This window comes from Pongo abelii, chromosome 1 (assembly GCF_028885655.2).
Source record: "Pongo abelii isolate AG06213 chromosome 1, NHGRI_mPonAbe1-v2.0_pri, whole genome shotgun sequence".
Classification (NCBI taxonomy): Eukaryota; Metazoa; Chordata; class Mammalia; order Primates; family Hominidae; genus Pongo; species Pongo abelii.
This window is the reverse complement of record NC_071985.2, coordinates 208155554-208172832: the sequence shown is the minus strand read 5'-3', so window position 1 is coordinate 208172832 and position 17279 is coordinate 208155554. Positions and strand designations below refer to the sequence as shown.

General features: G+C 42.5%; 1 protein-coding gene and 1 long non-coding RNA gene across 4 annotated transcripts in view; one reads left to right on the top strand and one right to left on the bottom strand.

Annotated features, from left to right (window-relative positions):
• Window positions 1–16189, top strand: part of MACO1 (macoilin 1) — a 69686-nt gene extending 53497 nt beyond the window's left edge. The window contains exons 7-11 of the mRNA XM_002811264.3: window positions 814–972; window positions 2310–2492; window positions 5875–5995; window positions 8138–8312; window positions 15010–16189. Coding sequence (XP_002811310.1) covers window positions 814–972; window positions 2310–2492; window positions 5875–5995; window positions 8138–8312; window positions 15010–15212 — 841 coding nt within the window. The 3' untranslated portion in view covers window positions 15213–16189. The remainder of the gene's footprint in view (window positions 1–813; window positions 973–2309; window positions 2493–5874; window positions 5996–8137; window positions 8313–15009) is intronic.
• The window catches only part of LOC129051900 (uncharacterized), a 32862-nt gene continuing 15746 nt past the window's right edge, over window positions 164–17279 (bottom strand). Inside the window, exon 4 of one of the 3 annotated variants that reach the window (XR_008516445.1) lies at window positions 164–1071. This is a non-coding gene — a long non-coding RNA (uncharacterized LOC129051900). Of the gene's footprint in view, window positions 1072–1323; window positions 1562–3138; window positions 3747–17279 lie in introns of those variants that run through there. The other 2 variants (XR_010136553.1, XR_008516447.1) reach the window with 2 other exon arrangements.

Genomic DNA, 17279 nt, shown 5'->3' with positions numbered 1-17279 from the left:
CTCCCAAAGTGCTGGGATTACAGGCATGAGCCACTGTGCCCGGCCGATAGTTTTTGTTGACCATTTTCAGCACTATGTATGCGTAGTAGGTCTCCAATACCTGTCACTTAAAGTGAAACTATTACTGCAGTAAAGAAAATAGATGGAACAAGAGTAAGGAATTGAGGAAAAAAGATAGGCTTCATTTTACAGATGGAGTTCTCTTATGATTCTTAGAGCATGTAATTTGTTCCTTTTTTCATTGTTGTTGAGTCTCGTGAGCTCTTCTGCTGCAGTCAACAGAGGTGTGAACGTCATTCATCAAGGATGCTGCAATTTCTGGAGGTTGTCGCAGACTGTTTTCTTCTAGGCCCATTGTGGGACAGAGTCTCAGACAGTAGATTCTGATTTATCAAAATATCACAAAGCATTAAGTGGTAGGTCATGAGCTGGTTGTTTGAACATATTTCCCTTGCTGAGGGCATGAAAAGCCACCAGAAGGGAGCCTTTAGTCTTCAGCCACCCTCTCTGCTGTCCCCTTCTCCTTTATCAGCAGCTCGGATGGATATTCACAAGCACCATACTCACCTGTCAATATTCATAAACATTTGGGGGAAGTTGAAAGTTACACCCCAGTAGGAAGAGGTAGGGACCCAGGTGGAATCATTCAACAAAATTAACCCAATTGCAGACTGGAGTCCTCATGATGTCAGGAACTGCCAGCGGGGTCCTTCTTCTGCCATTCACCCAGCAGTCCAGGACCCCCATCAGGTCCCTCCCAGCTCTGTGGGTGCCCTCACCTAGATGAAAATGCTGCATTTCTCCTTCTCCTAGGCTGGAACAAGACATTAAAAAGTTAAAGGCTGACCTGCAAGCCAGCAGACAAGTGGAACAAGAGCTCCGCAGTCAGATCAGCTCCCTTTCAAGCACCGAGCGAGGGATCCGCTCAGAAATGGGCCAGCTTCGGCAGGAGAACGAACTGCTGCAGAACAAGTACGTGCACCTTTTAGGCCTTGGCCGTAAGCCCAGCAGCTTCACTGCTTCTCCTGTTTCCGGGGGTTGGAGCACAAGATTTATGGTGACAGAGACCTGCTGAGAGGTTTTTAAATAAAATGTTTAAAATACTTTATTTAGTACCAGATATTCAACATGTTTATAAAATCTGTAAAAACTTATTTCATTGCTACAAAACAGTTTATTAATATTACTGTTTTTGTCTTCTCTCATTTAATAACTTCCTAGTTTAAAATAGTTATTGAGTTTTTGGATAGTAAAATTGACAAGAAGTAGTTCTGTCACAGTTTGAAAATTTTGCTCCTTTGAGTGAAAATTTCTAGAGGATTTGACTGTATTTACTTTTATTTCCAGAACTAAAAGATGACATTGAACTTTGATTTTATTTGAAAAGGCAGGCAGAAAGCCAGGTCTTCTGTGTGAATTCTTTTAGGCTTTTGATTAGTTCATTCTGGAATTACTTCTTAACTCAGTGTGGGTCTGTCCTTTTTTCTTTTTTTAAATCTCCCAGCAATGTGTGCCCGTGGTAGTGATGATCATTACAGGCTGTTGGCTTTCTGGGCTTTCCCTATTGAAAGAGGAGTTCAACATTTTTAAGGAATGTAACTCAAAAGCTAGGGCATTACAGGCAAATAACCTCTCCATTGCCTCTGACCAGCATTTGTGGTGGTTCTAGCATTGATATGTAGAGAACATCCCAATGATAAACTAACCTCGTGCTGATAGGTAAAGCTGGGGGTGGTAGTAAGCAGAAAATATGGCTGAAATTTCTATCTGAAATTAAGCATCCTGTGACTCTAAAAGAGGATTTGGGGACACTGTGAGCAGACATCCTGAGCTGGAAAGGAAAAGCTGTAGTAGGCTACAGCAAAATTGTATTCAGGAAAAATAAAAACCTTCCCCTTTCCACCCCTTACCTCAGTTTCACTGGGGCTGGTCCCATCAGTGGTTCTTTGGTGGGACTGAAGTTCTTTCAGGGTGCTCTGGAACATTAGAATTAGTTCTACAATTATCTTCCCCTCTGTTCGAAATTTGTTTTACCCTGTTTTCTGGATGACCTTTTGTAGATCACTTACTTGAACAGAGCAGAGGCTAGGTCTGAATTTCTGTTTTGTAAGGCAGCTTGTTTATTGGTGTTTAGGAATTATTAAAGAATAACAGTGTGTTTTCCTCAGGCATTCTGGGCGTTGACATTTTCTATTTGCTGTTCAAACCTCCTGTTTAATTGGCCTTAAGGTGATAAAGAGATGTTTCTCAAGGGTTTATAGTGGGCATTTGTAATTTTAAGACTTTATATGACAATCATTTCCATATAGATTACATAATGCTGTGCAAATGAAGCAAAAAGACAAGCAGAATATCAGCCAGTTGGAGAAAAAGCTAAAAGCTGAGCAGGAAGCCCGAAGTTTTGTAGAGAAACAGTTAATGGAAGAGAAAAAAAGGAAGAAGTTAGAAGAAGCCACTGCTGCCCGGGCTGTTGCATTTGCTGCTGCATCTAGGTATGTCCATGTCACCTGAGTGTTTAATCTAAGGTTGACTTTCCTTTACCAACAAAGACATGGGAATTTGATGCCTTGGGCAGGATTGGACGTACAGCAATCATGCGCGGATGGATTGCTTTTAAGTACTGTTTTATTAGCTGGTTTAAACTCCATCTATGCAAGCTTGCACTGCCTTATAACAGCTTTATCCCTCAGTGACCTCATCTATAAAGTGGGATAAGGGAATCACCATGTTTCCCATACCTGGGAGGCAAAGTACTGCTCATAAAAAGGTTTCCAGTCATTTTTTGTCAGACTGATGATTACTAAATGCATTAAGAGATTCCATCTGGAAGTTCGTTCCCTTTAGAGAGCTATCATTACTCTCCACTCTTAGGTATATGTATTTCTGAAGTTTTTATCTTAAAATGGAAGAAAGATAAAATCTTGGTTGCCCAAGCACTGTGTACTGGCTGCTCAAATGGATATCAGCAAACTGTCAAATAAAATGGAAAAAAAAGTGAAACATAAGTCTCTACTAGATGGAATTACATTTGTGGCATAATGAAAACTGGGGACTACCTCCTATACCACTGGAAAGTACCCCTGTGTGCAAGTATTCCAAAAACTATCAGATAGTTAAGAGCTTTTTTTTTTTCTTTTCGCTTCTGCTTCACTTATCACTTTTTCCTTTGTTTTCTTGACTAGTGAAGTCCCTCTGCATGTGGGAATCAGTTAGGTGTTTGCAGATATAGAACGAGGGTAAATTATTATTTATTTCACTTTTAAATTCCATCCTAATTTGTATCTACCTGGTATAATTCAACTGTAATTTTTCCTTTAATTTTGCTTTGTCGTAATTAAAGTTAAGTAATTTAACTTTTGGCATGTTGATAGCCTTTTTTGTGGGTTCTGGCATTTGCAGAATAATTGGTGAATCATTTCACCTTTTAGGAAATAACAGCAAGTGAGAACTCTCTCCTGTGTGATCCTGCCTCCCCCCAGCAGATGGCTGAGCTGGCTTGGCCCATCAGCATCTATACAGACTTACAAGGCCCTTGACTAGCCTGCCTACAATGTGGGGTTGTTTGTTTGTTTGAAGATGTATTTGCATTCTGAAGCACTTACACTTGCAGGAGATGTTCCTGAACAGTCATGTAGTGATGACTGCTCTCCTCTCTCCTCAATTCATACGGCACCTGCCCTTTCTGAAAAATTCCACTCAGGAGGACATAGCAGTTCCTTAACGATATTGCTTAGTGTCTCCCATGCCTGAGAATCAGTAAGTTGGTTTCAGTGTCTACCCCAAATCCCTTTTGCTTCCAGTTAAGCTTATTTATCTTATCCCTGGACAGTCCTTGTTTGCCATAACTTATTCTTTTTTTCCTTCTTTTTGAGACGGAGTCTAACTCTGTCACCCTGCCTGGAGTGCAGTGGTGCGATCTCAGCTCACTGCAACTTTTGCCACCCAGGTTCAAGCGATTCTCCTGCCTCAGCCTCCCAAGTAGCTGGGATTACAGACTCCTGCCACCGCGCCCAGCAAATTTTTGTATTTTTAGTAGAGACGAGGTTTCACCATCTTGGCCAGGCTGGTCTCAAACTCCTGACCTCAGGTGATCTGCCCACCTTGACCTCCCAAAGTGCTGGGATTACAGGCATGAGCCACCACGCCAGGCCTGCCATAACTTATTCAGTAAATCTCAGGGCATAAATCTCTGACTGGACCTTCCTTTTTGGTAGGCAGAGAACACCTACTTTCTTCATTGGGCTGTTTCTGGAACCTAGACAGTTCCAGCTTTGGACTGGCCATTGCCATCATCTCTTTTAGCTCAACTTTACGATAGCCCTGAGAAGCAGCTCAACGGTGTGCCCTTATTTTTCTGTTTACTCCAGTCTTGTGGCAACTTTATGACAAGAAAGACAAAAGTCCCAATGCATAGCCCCTCAAAAGTGGGGGGAAAATTTTTTTTCTAGTTCACCGCCCCCTGCTGGACATAGTACATGTTCAGTTCTATCTGGCTTTGTGTGTATTGTCTCAAGTCTCATGGCCTGGTGGGAAGTTTGCTGGATTGGGAAGCCAGAAAACCTCAGTTCTTATTCCTGTTCTATGACCTAAAAGCTAGGTAACCTTGGACTAGTATTTTATCTATGTAGCCTCAGTTTTCTTATCTGGAAAATGGGATAAATATACCTTAGGTTGTCATAAGGATTGAAGAAGGTAGTATATGGGTAAAGTACCTTAGTGTCTGGCTCATCTAGACACTCAGTAATAATTATTGTATATATGTATGTATTTTGAAACAGGATATCATTCTGTCACCCAGACTGGAGTGCAATGGTGCAGTCATAGCTTACTATAACCTCAAACTCCTGGGCTCAAGTGGTCCTCTTGCCTCAGCCTCCTGAGTAGCTAGGACTACAGGCATGTGCTACTATGCCCAACTATTTTTTAAATTTTTTGTAGAGACAGGGTCTCTCTGTGTTGCCCAGGCTGATCTCAGACTCTGGGCTCAAGCAGTCCTCCCACCTTGGCCTTGGGAGTTCTGGGATTACGGGCATGAGCCACCATGCCCAGCCCAGTTATTTTAGAGTATTATTGAAATTATCAAAGAACACAGAGAACTGAGCAGACTGAGCCAAAAGCTAAAACCTGACAGACCCTGGAGTATAAAAGAAATTAAAAGAAATATAAATCCACAATACAATTAAACCTATAGTCTTTTTTTTTCTTCTTCTTCTTGAGACAGAGTCTCACTTTGTCACCCAGGCTGAAGTGCTGTGGCACCATCTCAGCTCACTGCAGCCTCTGCCTCCCAGGTACAAGCGATTCTCCTGCCTCAGCCTCCCGAGTAGCTGGGATTACAGACGTGTGCCACTACACCCAGCTAATTTTTGTAGAGAGGGGGTTTCACTGTGTTGGCCAGGCTGGTCTTGAACTCCTGACCTCAAGTGATCCACCTGCCTTGGCCTCCCAAATTGCTGTGATTACAGGCGTGAGCCACTGCACTCGGCCAACCTATAGTCTTTTTTAAAATTTTATTTATTTTTTATTTTTTTTTTTTTGAGATGGAGTCTCACTCTGACGCCCAGGCTGGAGTGCAGTAGCACGATCTGGACTAACTGCAACCTCCACCTCCTGGGTTCAAGCAATTATTCTGCCTCAGCCTCCCCGGTAGCTGGGACTACAGGCATGTACCACCATGCCCAGCCAATTTTTTTTGTATTTTTAGTAGAGACGGGGTTTCACCATGCTGGTCAGGTTGGTCTCGAACTCCTGACCTCAAATAATCTGCCCACCTCGGCCTCCCAAAGTGCTGGGATTACAGGCCTGAGTCACAGGGCCCAGCCCCAACCTATAGTCTTTTAAATTATTTTATTTCCTTCTCTTCTTTTTCAAAAGGGGAGAATGCACCGAAACCTTACGGAATCGGATCAGAGAACTAGAAGCAGAGGGCAAGAAGCTCACGATGGACATGAAGGTGAAAGAAGACCAAATCAGAGAACTAGAACTGAAAGTCCAGGTAAGGGAGGAGCAAAAGACTTCCCTTTTGCTCCCACTTTTATGCTAATTCCACTTTTTGAATTCCACTTTTTTGCTAAACTTGTGCTCTGTGTTGCAGTGTAGAGATGATGCCTTTTAATACAGATCAAATCTCATTGCATCTGAAAAATCTCTGTGACAAAAAGATTTGAAATTCTAATCTTGTCCAGCTCATTTCAAGTCATATTAATGTAGCCAGATTCTAATACAAACCAGAAATGTTGACAATCCCTTGGTATGTTTTATACCAGGATTTAACTTGCTGTAGATTCATTTAACTTTTTCAGGTTATAGGCCAGATTAGTGTCCTTTGAAACTTACACACCTCCTTTTAACCCCAACCCTCTTTCTGTTGCCAGGGGATTGACCCTCCTGCATGGCTCTGAGCCTTGCAGATTGTTGTTCATAGCAGTGAATGATAGGAAAGGTGCTAGTGCTATGGACATAGCCTGTTTTATGGGCTGTGTATACTTTAGCCAAATATTTGTCATTTAAACTAATGTCATATATTGTAAAGTTACAGTAATTTGAGCCAGGTGGGACAAGTGAAAAATTACTGTCAAGTCAGTGGACTAGAATGATGGCCTGGAGTACAGTGCCGAAAAAAATACCAAAAAAAGTAAAGGTGGCATCAGAGATAGATGGGAAAGGTAACAATTAGTCAGTAAAAGGCTTTGGAATAGCTAAATAACTGGAGAAAAAAAATTAGAAACTCATCTCATGCCACATATAAAGAAATTCCAGATGAAGAGTTGAAGGCAGAAAAAACAAAGAATAAATGAGTTTTTAAAAACTAGGTGGAAATATACTTGACCTTGAAACAAGGGAAAGATTTTCTAAACATACAAGCAATGGAAAAAAATCACAAAGCAAAAATCATAATAATGAAAAAATAGATTGGGGAAGTTACAAATATTGCAATAAATATTATAAATAAGGAATTGATGTTCTCAACATATCCGTAGCTCATAAAAGTTGCTAAGGAAAGCTCAAATATATAGCAAAATAGGCTGAGGATGTGAACAAATAATTCAGAGGAAATACAGGTGACTGATAAGATCATAAAAATATAAACTCACCAATCATCAAAGACATGCAGATTAAAAGTAGATATCATTTTTCTCCTATGAAATTAGCAGATAATTTTTAAATGAAAATATCAATCATGGTGAGGATGCAACAAAATAGGCCTCATACATTGCTGGTGGAAATGTAACTTTCTGGAAAAGATCTTGCACTTTTTAAGTATTTACCTTTTTTAGGAATCCAGCCTAAGGTAAACAATTTTAAAATCTCACCAATGAGTGATGTACAGAGATGTTCATCGTAGTGGTATAAAAATGCAAAAAAATTGAAAACAGTCTTAACAATGGGAGAGTCATTTAAATTTTGGTATGTAAACATTCAGGAATATTGTACAGCCAATAAAAATTTTATTTTCAAATAATAGTTGAAGTCATTTAGTTTTTAAAAGACTATGTACAAAACTGTACACTTAATATTTCACTTATGCTAAAAGATACACATATACATAAAAGATTAAAAGAAATATTAAATTTTTTAGTGTTGGTATTTTGAGTAATTTTCATTTTCTTCTTCGAATTTTTCTATATTCCTAAATTCTCTGTAATAAGTTTGGATTTTTCTGTTAAAAAGAAAAATTCAAATATCTGTATATATTAATTGTTTACATTAAAGTGGGCTTATTCTGTAGTATGCCCTGTCAAAATAATTAACATTTTTACAATTATTAATGCAGGTTGAGAGAAGAGTTTTAGCAAGTTCGATTACAGCATTATGATAATTTGCACGTGGCCAGCAAGGAAAAATGTTCTCCGTGGTTCTGAATTAGGCTTATAAGAAAAGTGTTTTATTTGGAAGCAGATTCCATTGTTTTCTAGACACATGCCCAGCACAGTCAAATGATTATCTTCTAAATGTTTTTGTATGTGCGTATTGCCATATAAACACATTTAGCACTTGCCTAAACCCATGAAACACCAGTTTTGTGTTCTAGTGGCCAGACCAAGAATAGTGGGATTTAATTTGTGATTTCAGGCTAATTTATAGACATCGATGCCAAAACTACCTTGTAGCATTGCTGTTTTGATGATATTGATAGGAGCTTCGGAAATATAAGGAAAATGAGAAGGACACTGAGGTGTTAATGTCAGCCCTCTCAGCCATGCAAGACAAAACACAGCACCTGGAGAACAGCTTAAGCGCAGAGACGAGAATCAAGCTGGACCTGTTCTCCGCACTGGGCGATGCAAAGCGGCAGCTCGAGATTGCCCAAGGTAGGAGAACGTGGGCCCCTGGTGAGGTGGTGTGACTGATAATGCACAGGGATGCACAGGCCAGACCTCTCCTGAGAGCTCTCAACCAAGGGGCATTTCAGTTTTCTCTTCAAGAGTCTTGGTAAGTGCCCAACATTGAAATATAGGAACCATCACATTAATTCATTTTTAGACATATTTTGAGATGAGAACATGTCAAGTGCAGGGCATACACAGAATAGTATGATTTCTACGTTCAAGGAGCTCACAGTGTTGTTGAAGAAGTAGAGAACTGCAGAGGCATCAAAAGGTGCTTAGGTATAAGTATATACGGGGCCTGAGGGAACATAGAAAGAGGCAGGGACGAAACTAGTCTGGGGAATTGGAGAGGGCCCCTCCCCAGGGGAGCTGATGTCTGAGGTGGGCCTGAATGATGAGGAGTTGGCCCAGTGAAGCAGCAGTGTGGTGGAGGGTGAGGGGTAGAGGGGTCCACACAGAAGAAACAGCTTAGGCAAGGGCTGGGAGCTAGTGAGGCTTGATGTGTTCCAAGCTGCAGCCAGCCTGCTTGGTTGAAGCAGAGGTTACAAATGAGGGGGCTGCAGGTGAGAGTCTGGAGAGTAGGCCATGGTCATCCACTTGGCCGATATTTACTGAGACCTACTTTGTGCCAAGCACCATAAGATTCCTTGAAAATACAGCCCTGGTGATGACAGGTGATGAACAAGCCAGCAGGGAGTATGTCAGGTGGCAGTAGGTGCAATGATGGAAATAAAGCTGTGGCGAGGCAGAACGTATGTGGCAGGGGTCTCCCTTTTTAACAGGGCAATCATGGAAAATCCCTTGAGTAGGTGGTATTTGAGCAGAGACCCAAAAGAAGAGAGCAGGAGTGAGCTGTGTAAAGAGCTGGAGGAAAGCACTTCCGGGGAGGGGGCAGCAAGTGAAAAGCCCAGCGGGGGGAGCGGAGCGTGGGTACTCTGCAGGCAGAGGGTGGGGGTTGTAGCCTGTGTGATAATGGGGAGAGTTGTCAGAGCAGGCAGGAGTAACAGCAGTCAGATTGTGTGGGACTTGAGGCCCATGGAAAGAACTTAGGGTTTTACCATGAGTGCCATAGGGGAGCACTGGAAGGCTTCTGAACAGAGGCATGGCATGACCTGAGAAAAATAAATTTGTATTTTTGTCCAATAAATTGATTAGCTATCCAACCAGAGTACTAAACTGAGTATAGTATTGAAAAAATAGAGTACTCTATAGAGTACTAAATAGAGTATTGCATAAAATAGAGTACTGAAAAGAATTTTCAAATGGTTGACTTAGTGGAAAGAAAAGAATATTTCAAGCAAGGCATGGTGGTTTGTGTCAGTGCCTGCCCATAGTCCCAGCTGCTCAGGAGGCTAGGGCAGGAGGATCACTTGAGCCCAGGAATTTGAGACTAGCCTGGGGAGCATAGCGAGACCTTGTCTCTAAAATAAAGAATATTTCAACAGGGACTGACAGAGTAGTCACACGCTGTGCAAAGCATTGTCCTAGAAGCTCTGGGGGAGACAAACATGAATACAACATGGTGTGTGAACTTTTGTCCTAGGGACCCCTTTACACTCTTAAAATTATTACCCCAAAGAGGTTTATTTCAAGTGGATTATATCTATCAATATTTACCTACTAGAAATTAAAACTTAAAACATTTATTTATTTATTTTCAAGACGGGGTCTTGCTCTGTCACCCGGGCTGGAGTGCAGCGGCACAATCTCAACTCACTGCAGCCTCAACCTTCTGGGCTCAAGTGATCCTCCCACCTCAGCCTCTCCCTAGTAGCTATGACTATAGGCATGTGCCACCATGCCCAGCTAATTTTTTTTTTTTTGTATTTTTTTTCTAGAGATGAGGTCTCACTTTGTTGCCCAGGCTGACCTCGAACTCCTGGGCTCAAGAGATCCTCCCATCTCAGCCTCCCAAAGTGTTGGGATTGCAGGCATGAGCCACTGTGCTCAGCCAAATTAATTTATTATTCATTTTACAATAACATACAAACATATTACATGTTAATATAAATAACTTTTTTATTTGAAACTCTATTTTCCAAAACGAAAAAAAATTCCTGAAAAAAGTGGCATTATTTTACATTTAGCAGATCTCTTTAATGTCTGACTTAGTAGAAGATAGTTTGATTCTTTTTTTTTTTTTTTTTTTTTTGAGATGGAGTCTTGCTCTGTCACCCAGGCTGGAGTGCAGTGGCACGATCTCGGTGCACTGCAAGCTCCAGCTCCCGGGTTCACGCCATTCTGCTGCCTCAGCCTCCCGAGTAGCTGGGACTACAGGCGCCCGCCATCACACCCGGCTAATTTTTTGTATTTTTAGTAGAGACAGGGTTTCACTGTGTTAGCCAGGATGGTCTCGATCTCCTGACCTCGTGATCTGCCTGCCTTGGCCTCCCGAAGTACTGGGATTACAGGCGTGAACCACTGCGCCCGGCCAGATATTTTCTTATCTGTGTTTCTACATTCATTCTGTTGTGATTTCACACTCCACCTAATTTCTAGAAGACTCCACTTACACTTGTGACAGAATGAGCATGAAGAAGGGAAGTAATGTCTCAGTACTATTATGAAGGTAGTTTTGAGCCTGTGGACCCTGACTGTACTTTGAGAATTGCTGAACTAGGGTGAGCCCAGCAGAAAAGTAGAGGCATGAGGTAGAAGGCAGGGGGCTGGAAAGGCCAGAGGGAGATCGGGGAAGGCCTCGTGAAGGAGGGGCCATTGAGTGGGCTTTGAGGATGAATTTCAAGAGCAGAGAATGCCAGGGAAAAACATGTTGCCTGAGGAAGTAGTATAAGCAAAGGAAAGAAGGTGCCGGGATGTTCAGGTGAGCAGTCCAGCAGCCTCAAACTGGGGGCAGGGAAGGAAAGAGTGGGAGGGTAGGGGACCATGAATGAAGCCATACTAGAGAGGGTATTCCCTAGATCTACCTGAGGGAAGAAGGAGGGGACGTGTTCAGACTGTTAGGCGGGAAATCTCCCTCCTATAGCAATGTGAAAGACCGATGGAAGGGGTAAGACTGAGTGGAGACAGACTGTGAGGAAGCTACCACTGTCCTCTATCTAAGAGATGATAAGTATGGGGAGGGCGGATGGGCCAGACAGGTGAGTGGAGAGCGGAGGTGCCTGAGAGTTCTGGAAGGACAAAGTTGTTGGAACCAAGGAAGGAGAGCAGAACAGATATAAGGAGTGAAGGAAGAATAAGTTTGGTTTGGATGTTTTGATTTGAAGGTACTCCTCAGAAACCCAAGTAGGAAATATTCCTCAGTCAGTGGGAACTTTGGGCCTAAACCAAAGACGGAGGCCCAAACCCCTGGGAGTAAGGGGTTGGATTTAGAAGTTGTGAGAAGTTAGTGAAGCGCAGGAGTGGCTTGGGATGGCACAGGTGATTGAGCAAGAGAAGGAGTTTAAGAATCACACTGCTTTAATCTGTGGACTCGAGGAAAGGCATTTAAGAAGGTTCCCAGGAATCCTGCTTTGAAGCCGAGCTTCTGACCTTACACTGACTTTTTTTGCCTGCCTGGCTTAGCTCCCTGAGGAGTGGCCACCCCTCAGTGCTTCAACCCTGTTTACTTGGTTTTGCAAACTTGGAAAAGATTCCCCCTGGCGTGAAGCAGCACCTGGCCTCAGACTAGCCAGAGGAGCTTGGCTTCCCAGCTCAGACTGTGTGCTCTGCTGTCAGCCCAAAAATCCTCATAAAGTGACAAAGAAGCAAAAAGAACTTTTTCCAAAGCACTGGGTATGTTTTCCTGTTACTGATTAAAGAAATCAAACTTAATTCGGCAGGGAAAAAGATACAGTGGCTCATATATCAGATGCTTTTAGGTATTTTATTCATCTGAGGCTTATTTTGTTCAAAGAGAAGGTGGATATTTGATGCTTCCTTGAAGCTTAGGGGACATGAAGGAAGTGAGGGGGGCAGTTCCTTTCTACTGCTCTCACTGCTGCCTTCCCCACTCCCTCCCTACAGGGTTGTGCTCAGGATATTCTAATAAGAACCCAACTTTGTAATTTAAATCAAACCTCTTGTTGCTTTTCTCCTTCCTACTCTCTATATCATTTGATACATCCTGGTTCCAAAATGACTTTCAGGCCAGGCGCGGTGGCTCACGCCTGTAATCCCAGCACTTTGGGAGGCCAAGGCGGGCAGATCACAAGGTCAAGAGGTCGAGACCATCCTGGCCAACATGGTGAAACCCCGTCTCTACTGAAAATACAAAAATCAGCTGGGTGTGGTGGTGCACACCTGTAACCCCAGCTACTCGGGAGGCTGAGGCAGGAGAATTGCTTGAACCCCAAAGGTGGAGGTTGCAGTGAGCAGCGATCACACCACTGCACTCCAGCCTGGTGACAGAGCAAGACTCCATCTCAAAAAAAAAAAAAAAAAAAAAAAAACCAAAATGGCTTTCATCTCTACTACATCCTTTTAAAAAATATACCGCCAAGCTTTCTTATATTCCAAATAGATTATTGTCTTCTATAGGACCCATGAGCAATCTCAAAATAAATGCAACTCAAATGCAATCTTTTTCTTTTTTAAGCATTTTTGTGGGTTTTTTTTTTTTTTTTCTTTTTCTTTTTTTTTTTGAGACAGGGTCTCTGTCGCCCAGGCTGGAGTAGAGTGGCACAATCTTGCCTCACGACAACCTCCGCCTTCTGGGCTCACGTGATCCTCCTGCGTCAGCCTTCTGAGTAGCTAGGATTACAGGTGTGAACCACCAAGTCTGGCTAATTTTTGTATTTTTTGTAGAGACAGGGTTTTGTCATGTTGCCCAGGCTGGTCTCGAACTCCTGGGCTCAGGCAGTCCACCCACCGTGGTCTCCCAAAGTGTTGGGATTACAGGCATTAGCCACCACACCTGGCCAGCATTTAAGTTTCTGAAAGACTACTCCTAAGTGTTCTAAGTGCTTTTACATATACCAACCATGTCTTTCTTCTGGTCTCCCTAGAAGACCAGGAAGCTACATAGAATGATGAAAGTCACAAGAGGCTTTGGAACAAAGTGGTCCTGGGTTTAAATCCTGCCCTACCTTTTGATAACTAAATGACTTTAAGCAAGATACACAACTTGTAGAACTCCAGCTTTCTACTGGACTGGGCAATAAGGAGCTAACAATGGAAAAAAAAAAAAGGGTAGACACAGTGTCTGCCCTCATGGAACTCATGGTCCAGCAGAGAGATGATGGACACAGATCATCACCGAATGAATAGTTGCCAGAGATTGAAGAATGCTGTAGGTAGGAGTGTACATTTGAAACAGACTGCATGGAATTGAATCCTGGCTCTGTCGCTAGCTGTATACCTTGAGCAAGTCACTCAACTTCTCTATGCCTCAGTTTTCTCATCTATAAAATGGATAATAATAATTCCCCCATCATGGGGTTGTCGTAAGAAAGAAATGAGTTAGTATACATAAGCATTTAGCATGCCTGGCATATATGAAGCCCTATGTGTTAGTTTTTGTCATTATAAGTGACAGAAAGGGAAGTTGAGGGTGTGTTAAGAATCTAGGAGTTAGGCCGGGCGCAGTAGCTCACTCCTGTAATCCCAGCACTTTGGGAGGCCGAGGTGGGCAGATCACCTGAGGTTGGGAGTTGGAGACCAGCCTGACCAACATGGAGAAACGCCGTCTCTGCTAAAAATACAAAATTAGCCAGGCGTGGTGGCGCATGCTTGTAATCCCAGCTACTCGGGAGGCTGAGGCAGGAGAATCACTTGAACCCGGGAGGCGGAGGTTGCGGTGAGCCGAGATCTCGCCACTACACTTCAGCCTGGGCAACAAGAGCAAAACTCCATCTCAAAAAAAAAAAAAAAAAAGAATTTAGGAGTCGTAGGAAGCTAACTTAGACAGGAAGCTCAGGGAAAGTTTTGCTGAGGAAGTAGAAACAGAATCCTCAAGATTTAGCTAGCTTCACAAAGAAAGCAGGAGAGACACAGGATAGGAAGTGGCCCGAGGTAGGCAGGAGCTGACTGGATCAAGAAACTGAAGCGTAGTGAGGGCAAGGGTGCTGGAAGGCTAAATAGGGTGATGTTGCTAAAGCAAGGGCAAGCGATGTGGGTCACACTAGCATTCCTCCCAGTGCAGCAGCCACAGAGCTTCCTCTGTTTTCTGTCAGAGAACCTGGGGGCAGAAGCGTATTACTGTGACTGAGTCTGAGGCCTTGGCTATGCTGTATTCCTTGGTCTGACACTCAGAGATAGTCTGTCCTCTCAAAAAAATTCCAGCTCAAGAGGTGGAGCCAGAGTTCAAAATCACTAGCCTTCTTACGCTGTCATAGATGACTGCCATGTTCAAAACATGGTTTCTAGAAACTGACTTCTTTACATCAATCACACCTATATGAACAGAATCCCTTCTTAGCTCTAAGCCAAAGATCAGTAAACTGTGGCCCATGGGCCAAATCTGGCCTGCCACCTGTGCTTGTACTGCCTGCCGATGAAGAATGGTTTTTACATTTTTCCGTGGCTGGGAAGAAAAGATGACAAAGATAGTACACTGTATATGGCCCACGACACCTAAAATATTTACTGTGTGTCCCATTACAGGACAAGTTTGCCTGCTCTTATAAATCACTGAACCTGGAGCTGTTCACACTGAACCGAATCTACTTAGGGATTGGCCCCTGGGGACGTTGTGTTGTGTGAGGCCTCCCTTTTCACTAATGGTGAGTCTTTGATCTTACAGGACAAATCCTTCAGAAAGATCAGGAAATCAAGGACCTAAAACAGAAGATAGCCGAAGTCATGGCCGTCATGCCCAGCATAACATACAGTGCCGCCACCAGCCCCCTGAGCCCTGTTTCCCCCCACTACTCTTCCAAATTTGTGGAGACCAGCCCCTCTGGACTTGACCCCAATGCCTCTGTTTACCAGCCCCTGAAGAAATGAAGGCCAGCTGTGTGTTGTGCCCAAACATTTGGTTACCGGAAGGCATTGCAAAGGAGCGTCTCTGGCAGTCAAGATAAAAAAACAGTTTCTATTGTATTTTGTGGAACTGTATCTGTTGTCATTTTTAAAAAGGGGGGAAAAGATAACATCCAAGTCTGATTAGAACTGCCCATCAGTTTTTCTTGTAAATTTTTAGAAGACCTCACAGAACTTTACAGTTTATTTTTCTCGGCCAACACATTAAAACCATTCTTGGATTTCAAGTAGCCAACTTTGCCTTTTATGTATTCTTACATAGTTTCCTCTTGAAGAAAAAAAAAAGCAGAGTTTTTGTTTTTCAACCCTTTACGTTTGTTTTGTTTTATTCTTAAATAAGCAAGCAAAACCTGCACATTGGATTCACGTGAGATGATAATGAAAACTTTAGTTTAAGAGTGAAGGGTTAAGTAACCTAACAGAGCTTTGATGTTATAGCTGCATTAAAGAAGGTGATTGTCAATATTACAGAAAACAAAAATGGATTGCCCCTCCAAGGACCAAACAGATTCAAGGAGCATCATTTAAGCTAAGAAGAGACCTAAGTGATGAAACTAGCTGTAAGAATGTAACAGGGGTTGTGTTTGAAATATTTATATTCCCATCAGTGTGTTTAGTCCTAGAAAATTGCTAGCAGCAGTCTTCTTCACAGTGCCTTGGGAAAAGACATTTCAAGAGGAAACTTGATAATTTTAAACTCTTTTCCCCCTTTACCGTCATCTCTCCTCTATCTGTATCAAGCTCACTGCGGATCCTGCTGTAAAACTGGTGGGTAGCTGGGCTGTCCGTTACCACCACAGCTACATCTTCTGTTTCTTTGAATAGAAAGCACCACAGTGTTTTGCACTTGCTTCCAGTAAAGTGCCCTGGGAAGGGAGCCGGGCAGTGTTTGTGGACGAGAGACTGTAACGATGGCTAATAAAAGCTGCGGGTCTAGTTTTTTTTTGTTTTGTTTTTTTGTTTTTTTTTTTCATTTCATTTAACTGTGCTTTCTCCACTTTTCATCATTTTGTGTTCGATGATTTAAAAGAAGCTTGACTATTCCTCAGCTCTTGTGCCAAGGAGGGTTTTTTTTTTTAAGACTCTTAAACTCAAAACTCTGCACAAAGATTTCAGTTTCAAATGTGTATTATACATGGGTAGAAAAGTGTTTGCACAGGCAACTTTTGGAAGTGTTTAAGAATCAGGGTGGGGGTGGCGGGAGGGACCGGGTGGGGGCAATGCAAAATTGTATTTGGAAACTAGGAAAAATTAAGAAACCAAATAAATTGGTTTTGCTTCCTTGCCATGGATTCTGGAAGGACGTAGTTCTTCTGAAATTTCCTGTTAATTGGCATGTACGTCTCATTTAAAGCAAATTAAGTAGGACAAGCAAGTCAGTAAAATAGAAGTATTAAAAAGAATCATCCTTTAAATCACAGATCTTATTTTGAGATTAAAAAAAATACTTCTAGCTTTAGCCAGGTGTGCATGTTGCTGCCATTTTGCATTTTTGAATCATCTTGTGTAATTGTCATCATGAAAGTGTTACTCAGAATTGTCATAGATTTTCTCTTCTTTGTGCAAAAACATGGAAAATTGTCACTGACTTTGTGTTGAGGTTTCCCCCATTTTGCTGCCTTTTGGGACACTTCGTTAAATACTGGTCTTGGCTGCATTTTTTTTTTTTCCTGTGGGGTTCAAAAGAATAAACATTTTCTTACAGATAAAACTAGTTTTCTGCCTTTTTAACTTTCAGGAGAGCACAGCAAGGTAGATTGTTCTGAGTGGGGCTTAGCCGGTTGCTATCTTGTTCTCATCTCGGCCTGCGTCAGGTGGGAGTCCCCCCACACAGCCCATCCCTGGGTAGGGGGCAGACCCAGGATTTGGGGGAGACCCATCAGGATCTCAAGTTGGTTTGGTTTCTGTGCGTAAGTCGTGTCCATTCTCATTTGTTTTCTCCCTTCTCTGGCATCTGATTAGAGCCAAGGCTGACTTGTTTTCTGGTACAACCCTCCTTTCCTAAGAAAGCAAATTAGGGGTGGAGTTGGC